This window comes from Stegostoma tigrinum, chromosome 2, assembly GCF_030684315.1.
Source record: "Stegostoma tigrinum isolate sSteTig4 chromosome 2, sSteTig4.hap1, whole genome shotgun sequence".
In the NCBI taxonomy this organism is placed as follows: domain Eukaryota; kingdom Metazoa; phylum Chordata; class Chondrichthyes; order Orectolobiformes; family Stegostomatidae; genus Stegostoma; species Stegostoma tigrinum.
In genome coordinates, this window is record NC_081355.1 from 84029121 (window position 1) to 84045640 (window position 16520).

Genomic DNA, 16520 nt, shown 5'->3' on the forward strand with positions numbered 1-16520 from the left:
ATTTTTCCATCTGGCAAAAGCTCATTTCTGCTTACCCTTCATGATTTTATTTTCTGTAAAAACATTTGGTGTGATGTTATCAAAAACCTTCTGGAAGTCAAGTTCTAGTATTGTACCAGTTCCCCTTCATTCACAGCAGATTGTTTCTTCAAAGAACTCCAATAAATTGGTTAAACTCAACTTCCTTCTTGTAAAACCATGTTGACTCTGCCTAATTACCTTACACTTTTAATGATTCTAATACTGTATCTAAGACAGATTTTAAACTAAGATGTTAATATGTTGACTCTCCCTTTTTTGCAACCCTTTTTTTAAATAAAGGAGTTCTATTCATTACCTTCTTATCTAATGGAACCTTGCCCCAGTCTGGGAAATTTTGGACAATTAATATCAATGCACCAACTATCTCATTAGCCACTCCTTTTCAGTTCCTAGGATGGATTTCATCAGTACAGCCAGCAGTTTCAACAATTTGCTCAGTACCTTGTCTAGTGATATATAGCTTTCTTTAGTTTCCCTTCCCTTCCATTTTCTTTTCTGGGATGATATTTCAACCTCCCCAGTGAAGTCTGATTAAAAATATCTGTTCAATTCTTCCACTGTCTCCTTATTTTTCATGATTAATCCCATGGACTGGATTTCTTTAATGTTTACTTTGATGCTTTTCCTTTTTATTTAAAACTATCTGTAGAAATTCTGACAATGTTTTAAATCTTTCTCATTGTTTTCTGTTTCTAATATTCTGTCCCAACTTCTGACCTTCCGCTTGTTTAACTCTTCTTGTTGGCCACAGATGATCGGCCCTCCCTTTGGAATTTTTATTTCTTATTGGAATGTATCTATTTTGAAATATCCCCTTAAATATCTGCAACTGCATCTCCATTGACCTAGCCCTTAAACTAATTTTCCAAATCACTTTAGCTGGCTCTGCTTTCATACCTTTATTATTGCAAAGGTCTTACATAAGTTTATGCAAATGGTATTGAAAATACCAAACATTTTTCTCTGTTCCCTGTCCATTGAAAGTGTGTAAATCTCTCAGACTTTTTTTCAGGATTGGGGTAATTCAGATGGCTGCCTCTGCCGCCTCCTTCTTCTAAAGTTCCCTGTAACTTGCCCTGAATTTTTCTCTTTTACCAAGTTTCTCTCCTAGTGTCCTCTCCTGGTGTATTTTGTCAAAAAAACTCACTTGTGGCAATGCTATACCTACTAAGTTAATGCCAATCCATCTATCCTACTTGGCTTCTTTTAGTTGATATTATTAACGATTTTGTTTTCAGGATTGTTCCCTTCTTCAAATTGGCCTTCATTATCATGCTGTTTGAAAAACAAAACTTCTTCATCCTTTTCATCTCAAGTCTTTGGCAAGTGACAAAGCACCCTGGTTTATGCCAATTATACCTATAACTGTTTCAATTCCTGAAATGAAGATTCCATCACTTCTATGATGCCAAAATGGCTCTTAGTCACAAATGACATCTTAAAGCACTATGAAGAAGGTAAGCCTACCCATCTCCTTCCTGACCTGACAGGAAGCTTTGACACAGTTGATCACACTTTCTCCACTATGTTCCACCTCTGGCGATGAAAGAGTTAAAGCTGAAAGGGTTAAATACAATCGGAGATAATGGGGACTGCACATGCTGGAGAATCCAAGATAACAAAGTGTGGGGCTGGATGAACACAGCAGGCCCAGCGGCATCTTAGGAGCACAAAAGCTGACGTTTTGGGCCTAGACCGTTCTTCGTACAAACTCAGTTAGAAGCATTTGCATTAAAAATGTAAGCAGATGGCAAAGATCCAGCCTGGGAGTGAGTGGCAGATGGGGATGCAGCCTAGATAATACAATCAACTGGGTAAGGTGATACGACAGGTGGACTTGAACTGTGCCCAATTTAGGTACTGCAGGAGATACATGAAAGTGGGTATTTATAAATGAATGAATGAAGGAACTAACAATTTATTCTCACGTATATCTAGAGATAGTGCAAAATATTCTGTCACCACAATCTGGTGCCATTTTGAGGTACAAAAGAATTAAAAATAAGTACTTAAATAGAGTTCACCTTCATCCGCCGGTATCCCAAACATGGCTCCAGGATTTCCGCAAGGTCCCTGCTCTGTGCCCTCCTGCAGCCAGGAGTCCCCACTTTGGGCGCCAACACCACTGCCAGAAGAGTCCACGCTCCATGCTGTACCACAGCTAGGAGTCACCATTATACATCACTCTGGCCTCCCTGTGACATCAGGAAGATGAAGACAAAGAAGATACAAAAAGGAAAGAGAGAGAAAAAGAATACACCTAGCCTGGAGCAGACTGAATCAGCCCAAACACGACATACTATGTTGGTGCTGCCACCTTGATTACAGCTGTTTGTTCACTATACGTGAAATTGAATAAATGAGTAAGGTGTATAAGTGATGATAATGTGAGGTTTTACCATAGTTTAGCTTTAGAACATTTAAGACTGGCTGTACAAATGAATAAATAATTGTGAACTATAATGGAGTCTTCTGGTGGTTTGTCATGTTGAACAGCAGTGGTATCTATCTAACTTTAGCCAGACAATCAATTGCAATGTCTTCTCTTCCTGTTCCCAGTTACCACTGTAATCATATGGATAGATTCTTTTGGTCCTTTTCCTCTTTCTCATCTATGTGCTGCAGTGAAAGTATGGAACCTCTGGGCAGGGCTCCTGGGATAGCCTAGATTTCAGGCTGTAGCTGGGCCCAGGTTCCTGCACCGTGACTGAGCATTCCAGGCACATTTACGGAGGTGGGACTTTTTTTTTCCCTTTAACTTTTGACTCTGTCAAATCTTTAATTCTGATTTGTAACCAAGATGACACCAGGAAATAGTGACTGTATGCACTTTTCACTGTACTCACGTATTCCTATATTTAGTACATGATAATAAAATTTAAATCTAAATCTAGTAACATCACCTGAAAAGTGTCATTTCTACAACTACACTGATGACAGTTCTACCTCATCACCACCTCTGATCCTGCCACTAACAATAATTTATCAGGCTGTTAGTCCAACATCAAGTATTGGAGGAGCAGAAATTTCCTCCAACTACTTTTAGGAAGAGCAAAATCAGAAGCTCAGCACTCCTAGCTAATATCTCCATCTCTGGTACCTGTTTAGAACTCTAATGTCTGTTTAATTTTGACTCTAAGATGAGCTTCTAATCAAAATACCGTCTGTATAAATGCATGAGTTAGACAATGATTCCCCAAAAAGTTTTCGAAATCTGAATAGTTCAAATGTTCAAAACTAAGGTTGATGGATTTTTGTCTGGTAAGGCTACATCATGGTTCTATAGTAATGGAGGTAGTGAGTGTTAAATCAACCATAAGTAAAGGATACTAAGCCCAGTTGTAATAATTTTACTGCGAGGCAAGCTGAAATTGGCCAATGCATATAGTGCAGTGCAAACCTGAGTCCTTTCTTCATGTCATAACTCAGTTTGACATTAATTATCGCATTTACTCACTTCATTCTCATTAAGTCTTTCATTTTGTTTTTTTCTTCTTCACTCTTGAGATCTGAACATTTGTGGTAATATACCAGGTACATGGTGTGTGCTGATAATTCTTTTCAACTTTGGAAAAAAAGCATGGGTAGACACTTCCTAGATGAAGTTTAAGGCATGCATAACAAAGTATTAAGTAATGATATCAATCACAGACATTTTATCATTGCTTTTCTTCATTTACATCAGTTTTTTTTGTAATGGATGGAATTTATATATTCTCTTCTGCCTGTGATCACAATGTTTTGCACAAAACAGGTCAGTTTTATCACCCTTTGTGTGTGTATATCTTAATTAAATAATCCTAGCAGCACGTTCTTGTCACTGATATAACATATTTATTTTCACATTTTCCTGATTCAAACGTAATATCTCAGATGAAGACAAGTACTCCTCCAAGTATTCAACAACAATGGATACCCGAAAAACTGGGTCAGAAGATGCCTATTACATGAACTATAACAGGAAGATACTGCATGCCCTAACACATCCATCATGCTACCATACATCAAGAACATATTTGAACTGACTGCAAGACTCCTCTGACAACTGGGCATCAGAGTAGCTCACAAATCCACATCAACCCTCTGCCAACTGCTAACCTAAACCAAAGACTTGTTACCCTCTACAGACAGAACCAAACGGACATGCAAGAGGCCTTGCAAAGACTGTGACAAACATTACATTGGGCAGACAGGAAGAAAATTAGCCACAACAGTACACGAACACCTACTAGCGACAAAAAGACACGACCAATACTCACTCATCTCCATCCACGTAGATAAGGTTAAACCACCATTTCAATTGGGACAACACCAGGATCCAAGAGCAGGCCAAGCAGAGACAAGTACAGGAATTCCTAGAGGCTTGGTTGTCCATTAAGAAAGCCATCAATAAACATAGAGCTAGACCCTGTATACACTCTGCTGCAAAGGAAAACCGTACGTGAGGTAATCCAACTTAACGGACCCCAGAGTTTGAAGATCAGGCAGGAAAACACAACAGCCCTTCATTGGAGGCTGCACTGACGATGTTACCCAGCAGGGTAATGAAACATCTGCAGAACAACGAACCAGCTCGATGAGCCAACCAACCGCAATACTGTCTTATACTTCATTTATCTAATCAGCAAACAAAAATTAAATAATTTTAAGTAAAAAGGTCAAATATGACAATAGGACATGATTTTAGAATGTGTGTAACTATGTTTGTGAAAAATCTGAAATATTCTGTTAAAGCATATCTTGAAGTCAGAACTGCAGCTATCCCAAATCACTTCACAGCCATTTAAGTACATTTTACAGTACAGCCTCTGTTGTAATCTAGGATATACAAATCAATTTGTACATAGCAAAGTCCCCCATTTAATAATTAGTTTCAATATGGTTGAACAATTAATATTAGCCATGACCCTTGAATTCATTCCCTTCGTATTTGAAATAGTGTCACGAGACCTAGGTTTAACATTCCAGCTGAAAGCTAATTATGCAGTACTCCTCTTAATCTTTGAGCATGACAACCTACCACAGACATTGAATTACTATGCTTATTTGATAACACAGTATAGAGCTGTAAGAACACAGCAGGCCAGGCAGCATCAGTGGAGCAGGAAAGGTGACATTTCGGGTCGGAACCCTTCTTCAGAAACAGGGAGGGGGAAGGAAGCTAGGACATAAATAGAGAGAGGAGGGGTGGTGCTGGGGAAGGTAGGTAGGATGGTGTTTGATGAATGCAGATAGGGAGTGGTGGGGATTGGTCAGTAAAATGGGTGGGACAGATAGGTAGGAGAACAGATGGACAGGTCAAGGAGGTGGGGATGAGAGGGAGGGTTGGAAATGTGTTGAGGCCGGGGGTGGGGAGATATTAAAACTGGTGAATTCCATGTTTAGGCCATTGGGCTGAATATGAGGTGTTGCTCCTCCAGTTTGTGCGTGGTGTCATTGTAACACTGGAGGAGGTCCAGGATGGACATGTCACCCAGAAATGGAGAGTGAGAGTTAAAAAGGTTGGTGACTGGAAACTGTCAGCATTTGTCATGTATGCAGCACAGATGCTCTACAAAATTGTCTTCGAGTCTGTGCTTGGTCTCACCAACATACAGGAGGCCACATCGGAGCAGCACATACAGCAGACCACATTAGTGGATGTGCAGGTGAACATCTGTCTGATATGGTGTGTTTGTTTTGAGCCTTGAATGGGGGTTAGTGGGGAGGTGCAGCACGTCCTGCAGTTGCAGGGATAGGTGCTGGGGTGGGGTGGGTATGGGTTAGTAGGAAGTGTGGAGTGGACAACAGACTCATGGAGAGAGTGGTCCCTACGAAAGGCAGATCGGGCTTGGGAAGGAAATATCTCTTCAGTTGTGGTGGCAGATTGCAGGTGGCGAAAGTGGCGGAGAAGGAGACATTGGATGCAGAGGTTGGTGGGGTGATATGTGAGAACAAGGGGGATTCTGTCTTTACTTTTGTCGGGGCAAGGTGATGTGAGGGCAGAGGTGCAGGAAATGTAAGAGATGCAGTTGAGGGCATTTTTAATCACTGAAGTGGAGAAGGATCGGTCCTTGAAATAAGAGGGCATCTGGGATGTTCGGGAGTAGAACACCCCATTGTGGGAGGAGACACGGTGGAGGCAGAGGAATTAGCAGTGCAGGATCGGATTCTTGCAGGAAAGTGGGTGAGAAGAAGTGCAGTCTAGGTAGCTGTGGGAGTAGGTAGGCTTGAAATAGATGTCAATTTCGATGTGGTTACCAGAGATGGAGACAGAGAGGTCCAGGAAGAAGACAGAGGTATTGGAGATGGACCAGTGAATTTGAGGTTGGGGTGAAAGGCGTTAGTAAAGTTGATCAACTATTCAAGCTCCTTGTGGGAGCACGTGGCAGTGCCGATACAGTCATTGATGTAGCAGAGGAAAAGGTGGGGAATAGTGCCAGTCTAGCTGCAGAAGAGGGACCGTACCATGTATCCTACGAAGAGGCTGAAAAGTAGGAACGTAGCTGGCAGAAGTAGCAGAAAATAATTGTGGTGTTGGATTACACTTATTTGTCAATTTTCACTATTAGCCAGTCTCATACACTGATATGGGGTAAGTGAGAGGTTGTGTATTCTGTGGCATGTAATTTACATCTGACTGCCAAAGCCTTGCTACTGACTTTGAGAGACAAGACTAGACCGTGATGGAATACACTTAAAAATGGGCTGCCTGAACAAAAACTCAACACGATTCAGTGCTGAAATGAACCACTTGATCTGCACCCCAGTAAGTAGCTTAATCTTCCAGTCCCATTGACATATTTGTGTGGCTGCTGTCATGTTCACTATTTACAGGATGCAATGCTGTCATATTTTAGAAACTCCTTACAGACCTACAACCTCTAAACACCTAGAAGTCAGGAAATAAGTGGGACCATCAGATTATGTTAAAGTCATACATCATCCTGATTTGGACATTCATCCTTACAGGATCAACCTCCCAGCAAAACAGCAACCCATATTATGCCAAAACTCATTAAAACATTTTCAGTGTTGATATGTCTAACTCAAACAAAATCTAATTGAAGTAATGCAGCAATTTTTAATCAATTTCTGAAATGCAAAGAATGAAGTTACCATATACACTGGCAGCTAATATTTCCAGAGTTAATTCATGGTGATTTCATTGAGTGGAATTATAAAATATTTTGGGAAAGAGGATTCCATTTAATTTGTAACCTAAGAAATAGTGCACCTCTCATAACAGCTAACAGCTGTGTTAACACCTTCCATTTGTTTCAAAGGGTAGAATTTGCCCTGAATCACATGAGCATTGGGTCAGTGGAAAAATGTGAATCTCAACATTAAGAGAAAAGTCTGCCACCCAACGTTTTAACAACTTCATAAGAATCTCACTAGTGAGTGGCGAAGCTATTTGCAAGTATTAACATATCATTATCACTTTATCCCATCTGATTTATATGCAATTTGCCATTTTTCCACACAGTGGAAAGAAAATAAATAATGGAAATTCCCGACACGGAAGTCTGAGCAGTTACTTGGTGGCTCCAGCTCACTGGTATCTTCTCTGGGCCTACATCTTGACCAGCATGCTTCAAGTGCAGCAACCAGCATTCTTTGCCCACAAAGGTTGGCATCATAAAAGCAGCAGCCTCACTACATCATGATGTTACATTTGGGACTCAGTTATAATATGGTTCAGCATTTTACAACGAAAGGTGTCAGTGATCTACAATGCTGACAGGCTGCTTTACACATGTGGACAATCAGTCTTCCCATGCATTAAACAAGATGTATCTCAGACTTTTAGCTTGCAGTCTTAATACATAATGGACTTTTATTGACTTGAATGCTCACAGCATTTCTGCCTTGCCTTTTAGCGTAGATATAGGCAAGCAGCTTGTCATGTTTGGCAGCACTGAACACTCACGATCAAGAGGCATGACTGACTCCCAGACAGAAGCTATTTGGCCCACTGAATCTACACCAACCCTCCACAAAGTGTGTTCTCCTCAGACTCTCATCCTCCCCTATCACTGTAACACCACATTTACCATGGACAATACATCTAAACTGTACATCTTTGGACTCTGCAATGAAAAGGGAGCACCCAGCAGAAACCCACCCAGGCACAGGGAGAACATGCAAACCCCACAGTCACCCAAGGATGGAATCAAACTGAGGTCCCTGGCACTGTGAAGCAGCAGTGCTAACTCCTGTGGCATCATGTTGCCAAATGAGGTAAGATACAGTATTTAGTACTGTGAGTGGAATATCAAGAGCCTTGTGCAAGGTGGGTGCAATGGCAGAGTTAGAATGAGTCTGAAGCAGAGGAGAGAAGCTGTGGCACTTTGCACAGTGCACAATATCATTCATGTTTTTGTAGTCAGTGCAGAATATCATTGCTGGGCTTCCCTCTGGACTGTGGACGCTGCACTGTCATGGATGGCTACTTCCAACTAGGTTGGCAGTGTTTGACAGTGCATAGCTGGGGTTTAAATATGATACCAGTGTGCTGAGTGCTGGTTCTGGTGAGCATTTTGCTGCTACTTCATGATAGCGTGAATGGGAGCCTAGTGCAAACTCACAGGTGAGCTGTGGAAAACTGTGTGAGAAACACTGCTTGAGAAACTGTCCATGAAATTTCCTGAAATTGACCTTCAGCTAACATTTATGAAAAGTCAGTCCAAATAATTTTCCACATCGCTTGCTAAGAAGCTGAATAGTTAATTGATACTCCATTTGCTGCTAAATCAGAAATGTACTGAATTTACCCAAAAATTCTTTCACCACCCGACCACTTGAACATTTGAAGGAGCTCCAGGCCACCAATTTTGCTCAGTGAAGCTAGTTCTGGCACATCATACAGTAACATTTCTGAATTTGCAAATCTATTGCAAGATCAGGATCTCCTGCTTATTTTCCAGAACTTCAGATTTTTAATAAATAAATAAAATTCTATTGATATGAGTTTAAAACAAATTCAACTTGTCATTGTTTCAACACAGTTTACAGCAAACAGCAAAGTAGGTGGTGGAACTTTTGCGGTACTACTGTAACTGATGATGTATCAAATTGAGTTATTTAAATGACACACAGGAAAAACTAGTGTAAGTATTCATGCAGAAAGGTAGTATTAAACATAAACCTATGATTATTTGGAATGGTTAATTCAGAATTATCCTAGAACAGAACAGATTACTATGAATAATGTGGTGAAAAAACTGTGAAACATAAAATGTGAAAGAAACAATTACGACTTTTCAATTCTTGTTACTTTTAATGCATTTGTTGTCAGACAACAATGCTACGCATTTGGCAACTGGCAAATTCTTTATTTACATCAACTAATATTAGCTCATCACAGTTATTTTAAATTGAGAGAGAAGGGCAAACTAGCCATTATAAAGCTCCCATCAGTCATGAACATTGAAATAAAACATTGAGGAATGTAATTTTGTAAACACAACATAGGAATACAGTACATCACTAAGCATAGACTAGGTTCAGGCATGGCACTAAGATTTCATCATCATGCAGTCAGAGGAACATTATGAATAGGTGTTCATATCAAACACCAAGCCATGCTATTTGTACATATTTTACTCAAAATAATTTCCTCCATCTTGTGATGCTTGGGTAACACAAATAGAAAGTACACCCAAGCAAATTAAAACAAATTCAACATCCTCAGTGCATTTCTTCATTAGCTGCCCAGTCATTCTTGAGCTACATGAACTAACGGTCTTATTTCAAAATGAATTAACTGTTACACAATTCAGAAAAAGGTACAATCACCGATACAACATCCTTTAGTACAGTTTATGTTAAATACCAAATAATCCCTCATTCTGTGCAGGCAATTCATCAAACCTTCCTATTATGGATCATCATCACTACCTTATATGCTTGCTAGATTTATTTATTTTAATTGTATGCAAAGTTAATTTTTCATTTTAATTCCCCTCAGCTTCAAAGTATTTAATAGTAGTTCATCACATCAGAAAATGTTCCAAAAAAATTATACCAGACTAGTTGATTCAGTTAACTACTAAAAGCAGCAAAGCCTCAGCAATTTGTTACCTGTCCTTTAACATTTTTCACTTTAGTGGTCAACATGGAAAATCTACCAGTAGGACTTTCATACAACACAGCATCCTTATGGCACTTGTTTAAAAATATATCAGACAAGTTATCTAGCATTGGTTGTTAAATTGCAGGATTTGGCACACTTAAATAGTTGTGTATATTAACAAATATTGAAGTATCACACTCATATTGCAACAAATGGAAGTGTAAAATTTAAAAAAAATCATTCTTGCAACTAGCAAAGGAAAGTTAATACAAGAAAATAATGCTAATCTGAATGTTACTGTTTTGCTGAGAACAATAACACATGGACAAAAAGAGTGGTTGCTTTAAAGACTGTACATCTTTTTGGCTGAAGTAGTTGAAAGCGAGCTGCACAATTCATGACATGAACTGCTGCTTCTAACAATACTATTCCTTCTTCCTCGAGTTCTAATATTTATCAAGGAGTACCTGCCTGTTGGATACAGTAAGGAAGCCAGAAAATGTTAACTTTAATGGAAGAAATAATAACTGGAGGATAGAAATATAGACGTACAAACACATGCAGTACAGATACAGAAAATACAAGTGCAGAGTATCATAGGACCTTTCTCAAACAGATCAGCAGACCAAACTGTTGACAGATTCAACTTATTTAAATTGGCTGCTTTGAACTGCAAACCTGTTTTATGTTTAGTACATAACTTCTTCATTTATAATTAACTTTAACTGATAAATCTTTGGATTAACAGATGAATCAATATGACACATTTTGGATCAAAAGCAATAAAACATATCAGGGTCACATCCTAAAAATTAAACTTTGCTAATCACCTGCAAACAGAATTACTGTAGATCTCTTTGATAACAGAGAAATGGCCTTGAACAAATCCACTAAATTAATTAAATGCCCTTATTTGTCTGCTGCTTAATTTTAACGCAAGATTGCATTAGAACTAAGAATTTTAACCACTAAAATATCTTCAAAATGGTAAAATGAAACTTAAAACAATTAAGGTGAAAGTGCATAATGCTGCAAGTTTCACTGTCAGAATTTACATGAAAATATATTCAGCCTTTTGTTGCTGTTACAGTATTTAATTGCTCTAAATAAAATGTGAAATACTGGCTGTAATTGATGACACACAATTACAAACAAAATAGGCCATACAGTGATGAAGAGGGTAGGAAACCAATACGTTTGGTGCTGAGTTATTTATGAATCCACTTGCATTCTGTGAGACATGGAAGAAAATGTACTTACCAAAAACAGAAGAAAAAGTTTGGATTCAAAAACATGCAAGGGACTGCACAAATTTTTGATACAATAATCAAGCGCTGGGGAACTTCTAAAAATTCTCTCAAGAAGCAATATTCAAAACAAAGTTATCTGATGAGTCCCCAAATCATGCGAGATAATACAGTGGCGTTCTAAAAAAAATTGTTCACATATAAAATAACAATGTTTTAATGTTTTTAAGAAGTTGGAGCATTGATTCAATCAAATCTAAATAATCTGTCAGATACTTTATATCAAGTAAAAGTAAATAGAGAATTGTGGAAATAGTAAGATGAAACAAGTTTCAAACATGAGACACATGAATGCATATTTATCACAAAAGTTATCATATAGACAATAGTAATCATATTTCCTTAATTTACACTCAGACCAGAGCTTTAATACATTACTTTCCTACTGATTTTGCTGAATTGGCACATAACAATGAATATATGCAATTTGTAAGTGGAATGTAAAAGATGATCTGTAGAAATTCTCCAACAAAGCTAATTAGTTTTTTTTTAAAAGGAAATCTGGCCTTATTTAATTAATCACCCTCTTTTCATTGAAATATTTGTATATTTTGTTACTCAGCCAGACAATACTCAATTTTGAAATATTATAAATGGTTATATCTTGGCCAACCTTTATAATTTCCTTGAAATTATGTACATGTACACCTCTACTTTGGAAAGTCTTCGTTATCGCAACTGAACAGTTACCTACATGGGACTTTAAAAGGAGTACAGAAACCCCCAGCTACTTTCTATGAAACTTTTCTAATAAATAGAATGCAGAACAATGGAGTGTACAAAAATATTCTACCACTTGTGAAAATTTCCTTTATATCTTTGTAAAGGCTTTCTTACTGGTAGAGTAAAATGGGTACTCACTCATTCCACAGCTATACTGTCCATCACACATTGGTATCGCAAGTAGTATTGTGTGGGTATAGCTTCCTGCTAAGGAGTTTATGTCCATTAAATTTCAGTGCAATATGCAGGTCTCTGAAATTGCTTATTCTAGGCCCTCTGCAGTTCAAACATTTCATTTGCAAGAACTAAAATATTTTGATTTGGAAATCATTTGCATTTACAGTAATTTTACATAATGCAGAGATTTAAGAACTAAACTCTTAGTTCTCAAAGAAATGAAGGTTCTGGAAAAAGGCAGCAGTTCATGAAAGACCAAGTTCCTTCTCTTCTTTTAAGACTTCAAAAATAGGCACACAAATACTGACAGTAATATTATTTTCATTTAAACTGAGTAATATTCTTGTAGAAACACTTAAAAGGGACAAAAATTATCCACACCCCAATTTTTTTAAAAGACTTCGTGAAAATAGAAATGCTTGTATGATCTTAGCTCCCAAATCTAACAATTTCCCATCCAGAAATATGGTTGCATTTTGTATGATCGTTTCAAAGTCTTTTTTAGCTGATGCATGGTCAGATGAGCTGTTGGACAGTCACACATCGGCAGATCCTTCCTTTGGGCTTCACTTAGTTTAGTGCTACAGCAAGGGGAATCACAAAAGTCTTCCATAGTAGCCAGTTGTGGAATGGTAAACTTAACAGTAGTACGAAAAATGCCACTGATTTTTGGTGCTTTTACGCCAGTCACCAAAACATCACTAACTTTGAGGTTTGGAAAAATTGAGATCTGAAGTGCATTTTTCTTAAAATCTGTACATGTCAACAGCGCTGCCACACAGGATACTGCATACTGGGTTAATACTAAAACCCTCTTAAGTCTTCATTCCTAACCCAGACTTTCTACCAGTCTTATTCAGTATCAGGCTCTGCTGCTGGAAATGAAGATTTGCTTTTCTTATTCTTTTTCAGAAGCTGCTCCTGTTCTTTCTTTCTCCGTTTTTCTCTTTGTTTCTCTAACTTCTGTTGTGCTTTACGGGCTTTTTCAACTGATGACTTTAGTTCTTTTAGTTTCTTTTTAATGATGGTTCGATCTTGAGACACAACACCTAATGACTGTGGTGAAGAAATATTTAGAATTATAGTTAATACACAATGAACAACCAATTTGATTGCGCAACTACCCTCACATCTTGATGCAAAAAATTACTAAAACCAAAACTGTTGGAAGTAGGCAACAAGTTTGACAGCATCTGGAAAGAGAAAGGTCAGGTTAATAGTTTAGATATAAACTTTTGTCAAAACTAAGACGGAAATAGGGAACCTTTAATAAAAACTATGGGCCAAATATTCTAAATGCTCCTGTTGTAAGTAGCTACTTTCCACAAAATACATGACTGCTAAATACATGACATATACCTCAACTTATGAACACCAAAATAAAATTACTAAGATTACAAGAATCACACAAGTTAAAGTCTCAACTTACCTAACATGAAGTGAATACTCTTTTGCAGGCACAATATCCACTTAACTACGGTCACAGAGCTAAAGTATAACTTAGCATGAGTGAAGAATGTAGAATAGTACTGCTCAATTAGAACCAGTTACAATGAAGCAGATTACCATCAAAACACAAGTAAATCTTTGACTACATATCCAGTTAGGACTACCTACACTTTTAGACATTAATTTGAAGTATAATCCAGGGTGAAGGTGGAAGGGTTATAACTTATAGTGTCAAGTGCACTTCTCTGTGTTTCATCAGTCCTTCAGACTGCCTGATCAACACTGCTCTGTTGGACAGTTATAAGATTACTTAGGCTGTCATGGAGACAGGGCTAGACTTCAATGGGGAGGAAATTAAGGTGGTTTATCATCAGCTGTTTTGCATAACATATTTCATGAAATGACAAACAAATACATTTACGTAGCTAATGATGAAATCCTTGAAGCTCTGGAGATATTCAAGCTATGTGAAGACATTACCTAGAGAAGAGACTTGTAAATATTAGCTGATGTATCTGGATGCCTAGCTTTCTCTGGTCATGGAGAGGCAAGTGTTTATGGCTGAAAATTTGTAGATCCAATTGGATAAACCAGAGTTGTATTTTAAACTTACTGGTGGCCCTGATGAGAGATGCACTATTGAAGAATCATGCCTGTTATGACGCTGATGACCACTTCAAGATGGGGAATGAAGGTTGATAATAGGCAATTACTAATAATAAAATTAACAGACAATGAGCACATTTCCTTCCTCATAGCAGACAGATGGCAGATAAATGACATAATTTTAAAGAGAATGCAGTAACATAGATAAAGTGTAATATGTGCAGATTCTTGAAGGAGACAAATCAATAAGGTTGTTAAAAACGAAGCAAATGGAATTTTAACTTTCAACATTGAGAAATTATCCACAGAATGGAAACCTATGAGGCTGAAAACCACTGAAGAATTTGCAGGACCTGCAGAATCTAACTGTGGAAACATGATTTTATTCTGTTTGACTGAAGTAGTAGGTTGGCCAGCTGCCAGACTGAAAAAACTAGAGGCAAGAGGCCACCACTAAGGATCTTTCGGGGTGACTCCCATATTCAGGCAACAGATCAGGGTGGGTTGGGGGCATAAAAAAAAACACAGCAATAAGTTTTGGGATAAGGAGATTTGTGATTGTCATAGACGCTAGAAGGGGCAGTGATTGATAGAAAGATAGGCTGAGGTCTTCCAAAAGAGGCTGGGTGGGAGGCAGGATTCTTGTATCTGTTAGCCTGCAAATACTGGTACAAAAGGCATGCAATAATTTGATCAATACATGCAGATATAATTCAGCTGTTACAGAATGATACAACATTGAAACTAACTGAGCCTGCATCAACCCTGTTCTTATTACTATAATACAAGCTGTTGTTTTTATGTTATTTACAGAATGTTAGGAAAACTGATGGTAAAGAAGTAAAGTGTTTTCTGAAGAAAGGTCTAGGCCCAAAACGTCAGCTTTCCTGCTCCTCAGAGGCTGCTTGGCCTGTTGAGTTCATCCAACTCTACACCTTGTTATCTCAGGTAAAAAAAGTAGATTTGCTTGAAATGATCTCTGCGGCAGCTTGTACAATCAGTGACCTGCTAATGGATTCACTCTGGCCTGTGACCAGAAGCTGGAAGATTCAAGAAAGAGATGCTGCTACTCTCCCACATTTGCTGTTGGCGGATTTACTACCAAGTCTATCAACGTCAAATGTAAGAAATGGGAAAGTGAGAGGAGAGGTGAATACTGAGTGTGAAAGAGAAAGGGCAGGTTGACAGAGACTGGGAGGAATTGAGGGAGAATGGGTGGGAATGAGTGACGGAGCTCAGTGACAGCTGAATAGCTCTATTAGAATTTGTCAGGTTTGTTTGCTCAATAATGAAATCACTGAACACCACTCATCTCCTTCTCTAAAACCTTGCACAACACTGTTTTCCAAAGTTGCTTGATTTCTTTTCGCAATCAGCAAACAGACCATGGTCTTTCTTTTAACCTTTTGACATTGCAGTTGAAAATAATTGAACGATAATTCCTTTGCAGCCCAGAAATGCCCAAATGTCCATTTTCCAGTTTTCATAATCCTTAAGTGTGTGCTCCCAGCATGCTTTAACCCAGAAGATGTAGTCCATTTTCAAATGCTATAAACGTTATAAAATGACACATTTGAAAAAAAAACAAAAGTTACAATCATCCAATTCCATTCACTCTTTATACAAGATTTATACAATTGCTCCTACTGTTAAAAAAAAACTCAACTGTTCAGGCACCTTTCTATTCATGACATTGCAAAAATTATATACCTTTTTCCTGTGATATGAACAATTCTGACAATGTAAGATTGAATTCTGTTTCATTTTCTTTTTAGCTATTGCAGAATATTAATACATCATTAAAGTAGGCCACACAGTTTGGGACACTAACTACTGACAACTTGATTCCGTATTGTTTGGAATGCAGCTGGAGCATTTATTAAACCCAAATGGCATGATTAGAAACTAATAAACCCCATTTGGTGTGACAAAAGTTGGTACCTCCTAAACTTCTGAAGTCAATAATGCTTGCCAGCGCTCCTTTGATAAATCAACATGGTGAGGAACGAGGCATTGCCAACCCTATCAATACAATATTCTGACACGGGATTTGAGTCCTGAACAGTTTTGTTACTACATTTATTTTTCTATAATCTATGCAAAATATAGTTGACCTGCCCATTAGATTTAGGAGTTAATACTATGCTGGTGAATTCCTA

General features: G+C 38.1%; 1 protein-coding gene across 8 annotated transcripts in view; it reads right to left on the minus strand.

Annotated features, from left to right (window-relative positions):
* Positions 1-9281: 9281 nt before the first annotated feature.
* The window catches only part of ppp1r9a (protein phosphatase 1, regulatory subunit 9A), a 284663-nt gene continuing 277424 nt past the window's right edge, over positions 9282-16520 (minus strand). For all 8 annotated transcript variants that reach the window (XM_048557978.2, XM_048557949.2, XM_048557927.2 and 5 more), the window contains one exon: positions 9282-13362. In XM_048557978.2, coding sequence (XP_048413935.2) covers positions 13159-13362 — 204 coding nt within the window. In that variant the 3' untranslated portion in view covers positions 9282-13158. The remainder of the gene's footprint in view (positions 13363-16520) is intronic.